Below are 14104 nucleotides of genomic sequence, written 5' to 3'. Positions count from 1 at the left end.
GCTTTCTAGCATGTTTTTGAATATCTTCCTCTTAGAAACTGTCATTCCTCTTCTTCATTTCTCTTGCCTGAACAACTCTTAAGTGCTGTGCTCAGTCACTCAGTCCATTCCAACTCTTTGCAACGCTATGGACTATAGTCCACCAGGCTTCTCTGTCCAGGGAATTTTTCAGGCAAAAATACTGGAGTGAATTGCCATTTCCTACTCCAGGGGATCTTCGCAACCCAGGGATGGAAACTGTGTCTCTTGTGTTGCTTGCATTGGCAGAAGAATTATTTACCACTGCACCACCTGAGAACAACTTTTTCTTCTCCACATTTATCTAATTTATACTCATTGTACAGTCCATTTTTCTGCTGCCCTTTTCTCTAGGATGATTTATCTGACTACTTTGAGACATTTTTATGTCCCTTTAATGGGCACACCTAATGGTCCTTTTATCTGTACAACTTATTTCTTAGGCACTTCCATGAAAATTTGTATTATTAGTTTGCATTTTCCTGTACAAGTTCTGTATTTTCAATTAGATTAAAAGGTGCTTAGGAGATGCACCATTTTCCTAAAGCAGGGTATTTTCTTTTAAATGATGGATACTCAATAAACATTTATTGATTTTATTGATTACAAAAGGCAGCAGCTGAAAGTTATACTCACTGTTTATTGTATAAAGAATAACTTTCAGCAGATGAATGCTAACTACTGTTAATCACTGATGATTAATCCTTATTGTACATGTTTTGCATGCATATTCAGAAACATTGAAAGGTTTGTCAGTATTTGATCAACTTTGGATAGGATAAGGGTAGAAACCCAATTAGTATTAGTTCTTCATTCTAATTCATTTTTTCTATCAGTGTATTTCAGCCTTTTTTGGAGAAGCATAAGTAGAGTTAGTGGATGGTTAACATTGGGTCCTCCTTTCTAAAACCAAAAAGTCTCTAACCTCTAATCATTTCACTAAATTATAAGAAACCAAATCCTAAGGTTTGAAAACTCTACTTTGCAGTCACTTAGCAAATCATATCTTCCTCCTTTTGGTTTGCTTTCTCTATCTCCCAAACATTCATCCAAATTCATCTAATGTCTAAATAGTAAGAAATTACCTAAAGGTAGACTATTAAAGAAAAAAAAAAACCCTCAACTTAATTTCCTGCATCAAAATTTGTTTTAGGTAGATGCTTAAAAATAATCTTAGGAAAGAAAATGCCATTCTAAGCAGGATATAAATTCAAGCACTGATGATCAACAGTGATTATAGTTAGGTTGTATTTCAGAATTTTATAGGAATAAAGTCTGCTTCCTTACTGAGACTCTCATGATATTAATTCCCTGTATCTTTCTTGTCCCACACTCTCTTTTTACTTAAATCATACAAAGCTCTTTATTCTTTTCAGCATCTACATGAACAATTTTCTTGCTCTGAAATATTACCATCTAGACCAGTTTAAGACAGTAGTTTTCAATGCTTACTGCATATAGGACTAGCTACACATTTCAACCCAAAATACAAAACAAAAACAAGACTCTCTTACTAAAAATTGATAAGAATTTCAAAAGGGCACCAGCAGAATATTAAACCTAGCACAGATCTTCAGAGTTCTGGGTCCTGTGAAACTACACAGATCACACATTCATAAACTGCCCCAGCCATACATGACAATCATCTAGAAAGTTTTTGAAAAGTAATAATGCCAGGGTAGCATCCTAGATAATTGACTTCAGAATCTCTGGTGATGGAGCACAGACATCAGTATTATAATTTTAATTGTAAAATATTTAATTTAAATTTTATGTACAATCACGGCTGAGAACTGAATTCAAGTGCTATTTCCATAAGACTTCACGTTTACTTATCTGTTTATTTGTCCTAGTCTCTGTCTCTGTCACTAGACTGTAATGTTTCTTAGGAATAGGTACCATGTTTTCTTAGTCTTATGTTCATGACACAGAACAATGCCTGCAGCTTTATAGACATCTATTAAGTGATTGTTGAGTGACTGAATAAATGAATGGATAGAGTGATATGACTTGTTTATTCATTTTATAGATAATAAGGAAAAAGTAAGATAAAAACAGACTTATTGGTGATAATTTAAAAATAAAAAGAGAAAACATGCTCTTTGAAGAGATTCTGTTCAGTTCAGTTCAGTCACTCAGTCATGTCCACCTCTTTGTGACCCCATGGACTGCAGCATGCCAGGCTTCCCTATTCTTCAACTCCTGGAGCTTGTTAAACTCATGTCCATCGAGTAGGTAATGCCATCCAACCATCTCATCCTCTGTCATCCCCTTCTCCTCCTGCCATCTATTTCTCCCAGTATCAGGGTCTTTGAAGAGATTGGAATGGAGTAAAATACGAGATTTGAGAAATTATATCTAATAATTAATCTTCTTATAAACAAGGTGATTGACCCACACAATAGGCCCTGTAATGCTGTGCTTAGTGGGAAATTTATTTTATTTATACTATTACTCATTAAACTTTCAGTGTTGAGGGAAAAAAACAAATATAAGGAGATATATGAATTTTTGATAGAATTAAAGAAAAAGTAATCACTCCTGAGATATATCTATCATAGTTGAGAATTAAGGGAATGTATTTGTGGTGGAGGACTCTTTCTTGAACGTACTGTAGAGCTTGTTAGTGAAACTAGTGTCGTAAAGTAATGAACTGTTATTAGCTGTTTGTTAGATCAAAGTAATAGAATAAAGGTAACTATCCAGGCAGTTTACAATTCTGCCTTCTTCCCTTTCTGGTTGCACAGAGACTGAAGTCCAGCCAGAGGTAAAAATGCTCAGTCTTTTAAGGTCTTTTCTGAGCCGACACCCTTCCACAGGCACATATGTGACTTTCTAGGTTTCCTTGAATATGCTGGGGTTTTTCATAACCCTAATTGTCCCAAGTATCTCTTTCCTGAGCCTATTCTGTCCTTTCTATCCCAGGCTTTTTAGTTTATCTCTTGCTCCTGCAGTTTATTCTTGCTCAGAAGGTAGTGGCTAAGTGTATTCATCTTTAATGCTTATGAAAACATCCAGGAAGCAGCTTCAACCCTAGGAAGCTGCTATGTAGCAAAACAAAGACAAATCTTTGAGCTGATTCTTCAGGGAACCACCACAAGGGTAAAAACACAGAACTACTACATTATTTGAGAATAGGTCCACAGTGTTCCCTGTGGTGCTGCACGACCTGCATCAGGAATACGTTTCCATTTTCAAGGCTGCTGCAGCGCTGGGGAGTGTCAGTAGTAACTGGGTAAATTGATATGCCACAGAGCTCTCCCATCAAAATTCTAGAGTTTTCCTCTTCACAAAGCATTCTCTTGGTTGTTGTGAGTTTTTATTAGATTCCAGAGTCTAAAAAATTGATTTTAAAAGATTTTTGACACTTTTTGCCAGCCTATTCATTGCTTCTATGACTGATTTTCTACCATGGTAAAGTTGAATGGTTACAAATGTATTACTCCCAAAGCCAAAGATATTTACTATTTGTTTTTTAAGAGACTCTTTGCTGACCTCTGTTTTGAAAATTGGTATACAAAATTTGCATACAAATATTTCATTAGTGCATGCATGATTGATGCATTAGTGGATGAATGGATGGATGAACAATAAAACTATTTTACATTTATATTTTAACATTAGATTATTAAATGTAGATATCTACATGCATCTTGTTAAACGTCATCTAACAACGTGTAATATACTGTGTTAGAGAAGCATGGTCATTCATTGATCATCTTCAGAGTTGCTATTTTTACTTCTAGGTCACTATTCCATTTAAGAATGGTGATAGCCAGTTAAAATCAAAACATGCCAACTGAGAGCATATTTTAGTAATGAGAAAACATCCTTACTGTTATCATAAGCATTTTCTTCACATGTTTGCATTATTTATTATGTGTTCTTACTCTATCCATGGATGTTGTTTATTTGAGCAATGAGATAAGTCATGGTCAGATAGTTACAGTGAGTTGATAACTTATTTGTTAAAGAAATATCCATCTTCTTGGTATTGCTGTGTATGATAGTGTTTTTTCATCCTTAATCTCCCTTTTGAAAGCATGATTCTTCATTTGCCTTCTTCGAGCTTCCCAGGGCCAGATGTTGAGTTTTTTTTTTTTTTTCTTATATTAAGTTATACTTTCTACACTTTCAAAGAACTGACTCACCGCCCTCAGAATTCAACTTCATCAGCATCATTCCGCCACTGTTCATGCTGCCCAGTCATTTGCCTTTTACTTCTAATCAACTTTGTGGCACCTACTTGATTTCCACACTCTGTTAATTAGGTTGTTCTCTTATTATTTATTATGTAATTCTTTCAGTATGAGGGCAGTGATAGGACACAAAGAGTATAGAGGTCAGAAAATAGAAAGAAATAAATGATTCCTTGGGAAAATATAAACTGTTCAGTTTTAAGTTTTAATCTCCATAAGTTTAACATGATATTACTAGTATAAACATGTGTCTTTTTCATTTGGTTCATATGAATACTATTAAAAAGGTATTTTTTGCTAGCCCTTAAGTGGCATTAACAATATAAATATAAATTCATAAAATATAAATACTTCATAGGCAAGGATATTGTTACCCATAAACAAATGCAGTTTTAGCTGGCTTCTGCAAACACATTTTAAAAGAGTTTTGGTTATAAGGGTAAATTCCAAACCTGATTGGGGCTAACCAAATATCCATTTCTGTCTTTCCAAAGAAATGAATTGAGGGTCATAGATCCTGATACACACTCGAATGTTCTAAGACAGAGTCATGTTTCTCAAAAACGTACTCTCTAGTGATATTTTTCTTCTGGTAATTAACGAATCAAAGTAGCCACTAAATAATACAAAATTATTTAAAATAGATAAAAACTTTAAATTCATCACTAGATTGAGAGTTCCATAAGGGCTGGGATTTTAGGTATTGTTTTGTTTTGATTTTCATTGTTAGCCTGGAGCCTAAAGGAGTACGTATCACAATAAGAGTTTGATATATGTTTGAATAAATAAATAAATTAGTTATTATTCTTATCATTGTAATAGTAGGGGATATTTTATACATATCATAGAAAATTAATTTGCATCTTAGTATCTTTAATGTTTTTAAATTATTTAAGACAATGATAATCAAGGGTTAACACACATGAAAAAGATCATTTATATCTTTTTAGACAAGGGCTGAGGGATATATGAGTTATACATTTAAAAAGTATAAAATTTTATTATATTTAAATAAAACATTTTGTTACCCTTAACCTTAAACATATTTTACTTTTTCAGAACTTCATTTTGGGTTTATTCTGTGTCAAATCCCAGTCTAATACAGATAAAAATACATGAGTTATTAGGTTCCTTAAAACTGGGGTTGATAGTAGAAATGCTGACAAATCCTTATTACAGATGCCAGTGGAATGAAGTGCCTTTACCTCTGGCAAATGCTGATGTGGAGATTTAAGACTATGTGAAAAACCAGTAAAGTTGCCCAGGAGAGTTTTATCATATTATTCATTGAACTCAGTATGTGGTACAGTAATTGCTTCTGGTATCATTTTTCTTTTCTTACACGAGGTTATTATTTATCCTTGTGCTGTGTGAAACAGAGAAAGAGTCTAAAGGAGAGTCATAACTCGATGTAAACTATCTTGTGACACAGTGTAGCTGGAGATAGGAATCACAGCTGGAAAAGAGTGTCTTACTTCTCAGAATTAAATACGGGAAGAATGATATTAGACACTGTGGAGACACATAAATACTAAAAAGATGCACTCAGACAACATATTTTTTCCTAGTGATATGAAAACCTGTTTAAAATATACATTTAAATAGGCTTTTTAATCTCACACAGATCAACACATTTATTTGCCTATGACAGAGGTTTTCTTATTCTGATAAGTGAAGGAAATCAAATTAATAGGTAGGATGGTTACTACAAAAAGCTGGATGGGTGACATTTAAATAGCACAATAATTTTTGGAATTTTTGCTCTGCTTTTGTACCTTGTACATGTATGTCTTTTTGCCTTATGCACTTTTAAGTAATCACTAACGTTTATCATATTTTCTCCAATGTTCAGGTAAGGTTGTATGAAAAGTATAAATATTTTGGAGCAAAATTTTTAAATAGAGACAATCATAACTTAATAGTGTAAATAGGGGGAAAACACTTTTTAGACACTAATATGTTGCTTCCTAAATCTGTTGGGCTGAAGATATGCTATTCTTACAAATTATTATATTTTATTTTTATTTGTTTATCTGGCTGCACTGTCATGCAGGATCTTAGTTCCCCAGCCAAGGATAGAACCTGTGTCTTCTGCAGTGAAAGCAGAGCATCCTAACTACTGGACAGCCAGGGAATTCCCTATTTTTACAAATTCTTCAAATATTATGATAAAAATATGTGTTTTTATTTGGAAAGAAAATAATTTATTATGTAGAAAATGAAGTCTTAGGATTATATATTTACTTCTATTGTTCACCAATTTCATTTTGATTGCATTGTACAATTAATAAATGTATTACCATTTTGCATGCAGTATACTAATGACTAATCCCAGTTGATGGAAAAAGTAATAATAAAACCAGACCATACAAGTTAAGTTAGCTAATGAGCCCTGTATAATTATGCATTTATATGCAGTTTGGAAACCATCACTAGGAACTATTTAATGTGGGAAGTATAGTAGAAAGGTAAGTGATTCAGTAGTCCAATTGCCTAGGTTGTATGCTGGCTGTTGACCTTAGGCAAAACACTTGGCACCCCAGCCCTTAGTTTATTTATCTGTAAAATATAAAAATTAATAATAATATCACTGACCTCACTTGCCTGTAATGAGAAATAAATAAATTAATCCAAGGAAAAGCATTTAGAACAGGAATGGGCAGTAGTTAAACACTTGGAAAATGTTAGTGCTGTTACTTAGTGTCTGGAGCTTGAAAAATGGTCAACCTGTGGACTTTTAAATAAAAATAATACACATTTGTTTACTTATAAATCAGAAACTGACTGCAACCGAAATATGAATTTGATAATTTTTGTACCAAAATGCTTCTTTGTCCCGCATTCCACCAGCCAGAAATGTTCTCGCTGTTCCTTCCTCTTAAGGGGAACATGATATGTTCTTCTCAAGTCCCTAAACCCCTGGCCATTGGTTAGGAACCTGAGGATTTGTTACCACCATCCCCAAACCCCATAGAACTTAGCTGTCTTATAAAATGTTTCCTTCAAGTTCAAGTTGCCTTGGTTTCTGCAGTTGACCATAGCAGTCCATTTCCATTCAGTTCATTACACAGTCATTTATTTGCAACCCTGCTATGTGCCTGGTGATGTTTGGTGCTTTTGATGCAAATTTGCTGTATAAATGGCTCCTATCTTGCCATATAAATGGCTCAATTCTAGTTCAGAAGATATATATGTAAATCAGCACTCCCTACTCAATATGATAAATATTATGGTAAAAATTATTGTGGGGCAGCAGAAAAAGAGCTAACTGACTGTGCCTGAACTGTGAATACCTAGCACAAGAAAGCTGTTCAGCTGCAGGGCTTCCCTCTTCTCCCCAGGTAACAAGGGCATTTAACTTATGATCCACGAACATGTGTTATCCAACTTTAAAGATTAGAAGGCCAGGAAGTGTAGAGAGGAAAATGAGTATAATATCCCTAAGGGTGCAAGAGGACTATATCTGTCAGATTTGCAGCACTCTGTATCCCTGGGAAATACATTTTATACGTGATCACATAGTACCTAAAAATTAGTGTGTGCATGCTAAGCCGCTTTAGTCATGTCCAACTCTTTGGACTGTAGCCCTCGAGGGACTCTGTCCCTGCGATTCTCCAGGCAAGAATACTGGAGTGGGTTATTATGCCCTACTCCAGGGGATCTTCCCAACCCAGGGATCCAACCTGCATCTCCTGCATTGAAGGTAACCTGCATCTCCTGCATTGAAGGTGGATTCTTTACAACTGAGCCACCAGGTAACCCCATATAAAAATTAGACAGGATCCTAAATGTACTTTTTACCTTTTGGTAAGCCCAAATATCTAACTTTGAATTTAATTACATATTAATTTCTGATTTCTATGTGTTTTAACTAATTCCATTTAAAAATGCAGCGTATATGAAAGTGTGAAGTCGCTCAGTTGTGTCTGACTCCTTGCGACCCCATGGATTGTAGCCTACCAGGCTCTACCATCCATGGGATTTTTCAGGCAAGAGTACTGGAGTGGGTTGCCATTTCCTTCTCCAGGGGATTTTCCTGACCCAGGGATTTAACCCGGTTCTCGGATTTAACCTGGGTCTCCTATCTAACCCGGGTCTCCCGCATTGCAGGCAGATACTTTACCCTCTAAGACACCAGGAAAGCAGCATATGTGGGTGTTCCACAAATTACCTAAATAGTTTAGAAAGAAATGTGAGATTGTGGGAAAGTATGCATCTCAGAATTTAGAAAACCTGAGTGCAAATCTATCTTTTGACTCCTCTTAGGTGTTCTTTATTTCTTATCAGCTGTGTGGCCTGGGAAAATTAACCTCTTTGAAAAATGACGATTGTAAAAGAGTCCTAATGAAACTCAGTTGAACCATAGGGAAAGATGCTCAATATCATCTTTCTGTAGAGAATTGTGAAATAAGGAAACATTGAAAAATCACTACATACCTGTTAGAATGAATAAAATCCAGAAAACTGACACCACCAAATGCTGCTGAGGGTGTACAACAACAGGAACTCTCATTCATTGCTGGTGGCGAACTCCACTGGTACAACTAATTTGGAAGACATTTTGGCAGTTTCTAGCAAGACTAAATATACTCTTGTATGATGTAACAATTGAATGCACCTCTGTTTATCCGAATGTGTTGAAACTTATATCCATACAAAAACCTGCGCATGAATGTTTGTAGCAGCTTTATTCATAATTGACAAAATTTGGAAGCAACCAAGATGTCTTTCAGTAGATGAATGGATCAACAAACTGTGGTACATTCAGATAATGGGATATTATTCAGCACTTGAAAGAAATGAACCATCAAACCATAAAGAGATTTGGAAGAAACATAAATGTATATTACTAGGTGAAAAAAGCCAATATGAAAAGGCTACATACTTAGTATAGTATGAATCCAATTATATGACATCTGAAAAAGAGAAAACTGTAGACAAAAAAGATTAGCAATTGCCAGGGTTTGGAGGAGAGGGAGGCATTAATAGATAGAGCACAGAGGACTTTTTGGGCAGTGAAATTATTCTGTATGTTGCTATAATGGTGAACTACATGTCATTATATACTTGATAAAACCTATAGAAAATACAATCCTAATATAAATTATGTGTGTTCACTGATAATTATGTATCATTGTAGGCTCATTAAAAATAACAAGTGTATCAATCTGGTGGGGGATGCTGGTAAAGGAGGAGGCTTGGCATGCATGATGGCAGGGGGTATATGGGAACTCTGAACTTTCCATTTAGTTTTACTGTAAATCTAAAACTGCTATAGAAATAAAGTCTATTAGACTCCATGGAAAATTATTGCATCTAAAATAATGAAATAATATTAAGCTATATCTGCTATGTTCCTTTTGTTGAATTCTCAAAACAACTTAAAAGCATTGTTGAATCAACTTAGAGACAAGAAAACTGAGTCAGAAAGTTAATTTATCATTTATACAATTAATATTTTCTTTGCACATATTATGTGCCAAGTATTGTATTAAGCATGGAGATACTATAATGAATCAATGTGCATATGATATTCCAGGGAAGTGAGATGTGGAATAAGGTGCTGGTCTTTGAGCAGGACTTCTTTCACACAATGGAGTATCAGAAGAGCAGGAAAGTTAGAGTGTGCAAGAAACAGTAGGGATAAGCCAGGTCAAAGGAGATGGGAAGAGAGATGGAATTAGTCTTGTTTCTGAGATGAGTATGGGCAAGCTGACACATTGCTGTTGGTCCAAAACATCTTTTGGTGTGATGGCCTTTATGAGATGACTGATATTCTCCAGGGGTTGGGAAGAGGGTGATTGCTTGCTAAATGGATTGGCATGGGGGTCTCCTAAACTTTTTCACTTTGCAACATCTTACTCTAGAGAGAAACTTCCAGAGGCTTTGTCCACTGTGAAATAGGTGGACCTGTGAATAATAACTAAACTTCCCTGGTTTAGTTATAGGACAATCTGTCATATCATGTTCCACCCACTTCCAATAAAATATGCTGATAAGTGGATTTTCTTAGTGCTTGGTTAAACATACAGTATTTGATAGGGCCTGCTTTGTAAAGCCTTATAAGATTTGGCTCCTCACTTGCTTTTCATTGGGTTTCCCTCATAGCTCAGTTGGTAAAGAATTTGCCTGCAATGCAGGAGCCCCCAGTTCAACTCCTGGGTCAGGAAGATCCCCTGGACAAGGAATAGGCTACCCACTCCAGGATTCTTGGGCTTCCCTTGTGGTTCAGCTGGTAAAGAATCCACCTGCAATGGGGGAGACCTGAGTTCCATCCCTGGGTTGGGAAGATCTCCTGGAGAAGGGAAAGGCTACCCACTCCAGTATTCTGGCCTGGAGAATTCCATCGAATATATAGTCCATGGGGTTGCAAACAGTAAGACATGACTGAGCGCCTTTCACTTTCATTTGCTCTTCATTTTTACCTTGTTCAACTAATTCCCTCACCTACTACATGTGACTTCAATCATATTGATAGCTGTTGTCCTCTTCCTGATACACTCTAGTGTCATATTGATCTCAGGTTTTTACTGCTGTGTCCTTGGCTTGAAATGCTCTTCTTTCAGATTTTCAAATGGCTAGACTCCTTCTCGTCTTTTAAGTTCTAGTGCATGTTTCATCTCCTCAGAAAAGGTTTCCAGACATATTAGTCAATTTTGTCTTCTCTTATCTTGCAAGTACCTTGATATTTCATTCAATGTCTTATTGTACTAGTTTATGTTTTTATACGATTGATCAGCATCAGAAGTAATGGGTTCTGTTCATTTAGGCATTTATTATTGGTTTCTTCTTCTATACCATAAACTTCATGATTCAGGAATTATATTAGGTGCTCAATAAAATGTTGGATGAATGCATAATCACTTGATATGTGTTAGTTTCTTCATCTATCCTCTAAAGTAAGCTATTGTTTTTTCTTTTATAATTATAATGGTTGTAATGTTGATAGTTCTTAGAACAGAATGAGATAAAGAATGAGATAATGTATATATAAGTGCCTAATTCAGTTATTAGCACATGGTAGGCAATTAGATAATGACTTTTTTCATTCTTTTATCAATAAATCTCACTAAAACAGTGCACTTGAAATTAATTATTTGGTATAATTCAAATTGGAATATTGTAATCATATATTGTAATTAAATATAATATATTGAAATTATATCTTGGTATATATTATATAGTATGTAATCATTTTATATATTATTTATCATATGTGATATAAGATGTGGTATAATATATATAACATATCATTTTATTATATAATTGTGTTGATGTTATTATATTAAAATATCTCTTATGAGACATAAGTGTTCTCAAAGTAATATGCCTTCTTAGTGTCTCAACCTATGCTAATCACAATGAGAAAAAAAATAAAATTGACTGCTTTAAATTAATGTGGAATTTTTTCTCTTTACCAACTTATTACCAAAATTATAATTTTTGTAATAGTTTCATGATTAACTGACACTTCCTACCTTCATGTTCACTATTTCCAGGAGGAACCCTATGTTCTGTTTAAAAAGTCTGACAAACCTCTTTATGGAAATGATCGATTTGAGGGCTATTGCATTGACCTCCTCAGAGAGCTATCTACAATCCTTGGCTTTACATATGAAATTAGACTTGTGGAGGATGGAAAATATGGAGCCCAGGATGATGCCAATGGACAATGGAATGGAATGGTCCGTGAACTAATTGATCATGTAAGTCCCTTTTCTCATTCTTACTACCTTTGGAAGATGTTTATTAGATTTACCTTTTTTTGATGGTCAAGGGTTAATAAAGTCAAAGAACAGTGATGTATTTACTTTTTTGATAATGTTATTCAAAGTATATATTATTTTTGTCAAGCATAAAGAATATAAGGGATGAATATAATTCTATTAGAGACATGTGTCTATCTTAAATTAACTAGTAGTTAGTGGTTTAATATCTTGAAGTTTTGGTCTTGATTTATAAGATGGAATTCAGTTTTTTAATAATAAATTTCTTTTTCACTTTCATAATATTAGCTTTCTAATCAATGGAGAGAATAGGTGGTACAAATTCTAAATTTCATGATAAAAATTTTCTGTACTAGGATAAGATATTTATTGTCTTTAAAGATGAAAGATATCTGTACAAAAAAATCTAGAATCAAATACTATATAAAAATAAAGCAAAAATATTAAGCATATTAGAGCAGAATGACAGATATTTTATTTATTTATTTATTTTTAATTTGTTTATTTTAACTGGAGGCTAATTACTTAACAATATTGTAGTGGTTTTTGCCATACATTGACATGAATCAGCCATGGGTGTGCATGTCTTCACCATCCTGAGCCCCCCTAGATATTTTATTTTTTAAGAAATAATTCAGGCATTTATTCTTGGTCAGGAAAACATTATTTCATAATTTGTCAGTTGGCAGTGTTAATTAATTCGTCTATTTGAAAAAACTCTTTTAAACATCATAACATAATATTTGACTATGTGTTTTGTAGCATTTAAGCATATTTTGACATTTTCCTTAATATTAAGGCACATAATTATTGTAAAGAATTCTGCAAAGTTATTTAAATAATTTTCTTTTAAAAAACATTGTGAGTTGTATCCTAAATAAAAATTCTTACTTAATGGAAGTAGCAAATATAGGCAATTTTCAAAACATTTTGAAGATTCTTTGCCAGTAATTACAAAGTTCATCATCAAGAAAAAGAATAAAGGAGATCTGTCTAGCTATCTACCTATCTATCTGTCAAGAAAGGGATATTAGACAATGGTTAGGAACAGATTACCATTTTAAAATTTCTTCAACGTGAAGTCAATGAAAGTTGCTCAGTCGTGTCCAACTCTTTGTGACCCCATGGACTATACAATCCACAGAATTCTCCAGGCCAGAATAATGGTGTGGGTAGCCTTTCCCTTCTGCAGGGGATCTTCCCAGGTCTCCTGCATTGCAGGCAGATTCTTTACCAGCTGAGCCACAAGGAAACCCCAATTTTCTTCAAAATTTCAGTATATTTCTTCTAATGACTTGGAATTTACTCTGTAAGTTCCTGAACTCCTAGACTTGATCAGTTATTTCTCAAAAATTCTCCTTATATGGGACATTTATGTTTTAACTTTGTAAAATACATTGAAAGATGATGAACATATACATGATTTGGGATCAAATATAAAACCTTAAACTGTATGTTCAGTTCAGTTCAGTCACTCAGTTGTGTCCGACTCTTTGCGACCCCATGAATTGCAGCATGCCAGGCCTCCCTATCCATCACCAACTCCTGGGTTTACCCAAACTCATGTCCATCGAGTTGGTGATGCCATCCAGCCATCTCATCCTCTGTCATCCCCTTCTCCTCCTGCCCCCAATCCCTCCCAGCATCAGGGTCTTTTCTAATGAGTCAGTTCTTTGCATGATTGGCCAAAGTACTGGAGTTTCAGCTTCAGCATCAGTCCTTCCAATGAACACCCAGGACTGATCTTCTTTAAGATGGACTGGTTGAACCTCCTTGTAGTCCAAGGGACTCTCAAGAGTCTTCTCCAGCACCACAGTTCAAAAGCATCAATTCTTCAGCACTCAGCTTTCTTTAAAGTCCAACTCTCACATCCATACATGACCACTGGAAAAACCACAGCCTTGACTAGATGGACCTTTGTTGGCAAAGTAACGTCTCTGCTTTTGAATATGCTATCTAGGTTGGTCATAACTTTCCTTCCATTAGTTTATATTAATATAACAATTACTTTCATAAACCTAACTCAAGATGGTTTAAGTAATTTACTGGTTTGCATCTCTGTGAAGTCTAGAGGTAGTGTGGCTAGATTTGGAATATTAATAGTTCATTTCTCTTATCTTTTGCCTCAATTTAGTTCTCACTTCCTTATATTTGTCTTAC

At 34.6% G+C, this 14104-nt stretch overlaps 1 protein-coding gene across 5 annotated transcripts in view; it reads left to right on the top strand.

The window, feature by feature from the left end:
- GRIK2 (glutamate ionotropic receptor kainate type subunit 2) overlaps window positions 1-14104 on the top strand; it is a 739106-nt gene that overhangs the window by 511690 nt on the left and 213312 nt on the right. For all 5 annotated transcript variants that reach the window (XM_070377125.1, XM_070377124.1, XM_070377121.1 and 2 more), the window contains exon 10: window positions 11717-11923. In XM_070377125.1, coding sequence (XP_070233226.1) covers window positions 11717-11923 — 207 coding nt within the window. The remainder of the gene's footprint in view (window positions 1-11716; window positions 11924-14104) is intronic.

The sequence above is a fragment of the Bos mutus genome, chromosome 9, assembly GCF_027580195.1.
Source record: "Bos mutus isolate GX-2022 chromosome 9, NWIPB_WYAK_1.1, whole genome shotgun sequence".
NCBI lineage: Eukaryota > Metazoa > Chordata > Mammalia > Artiodactyla > Bovidae > Bos > Bos mutus.
The sequence above is the reverse complement of the archived record's forward strand: the minus strand, read 5'-3'. Positions and strand labels throughout refer to the sequence as shown.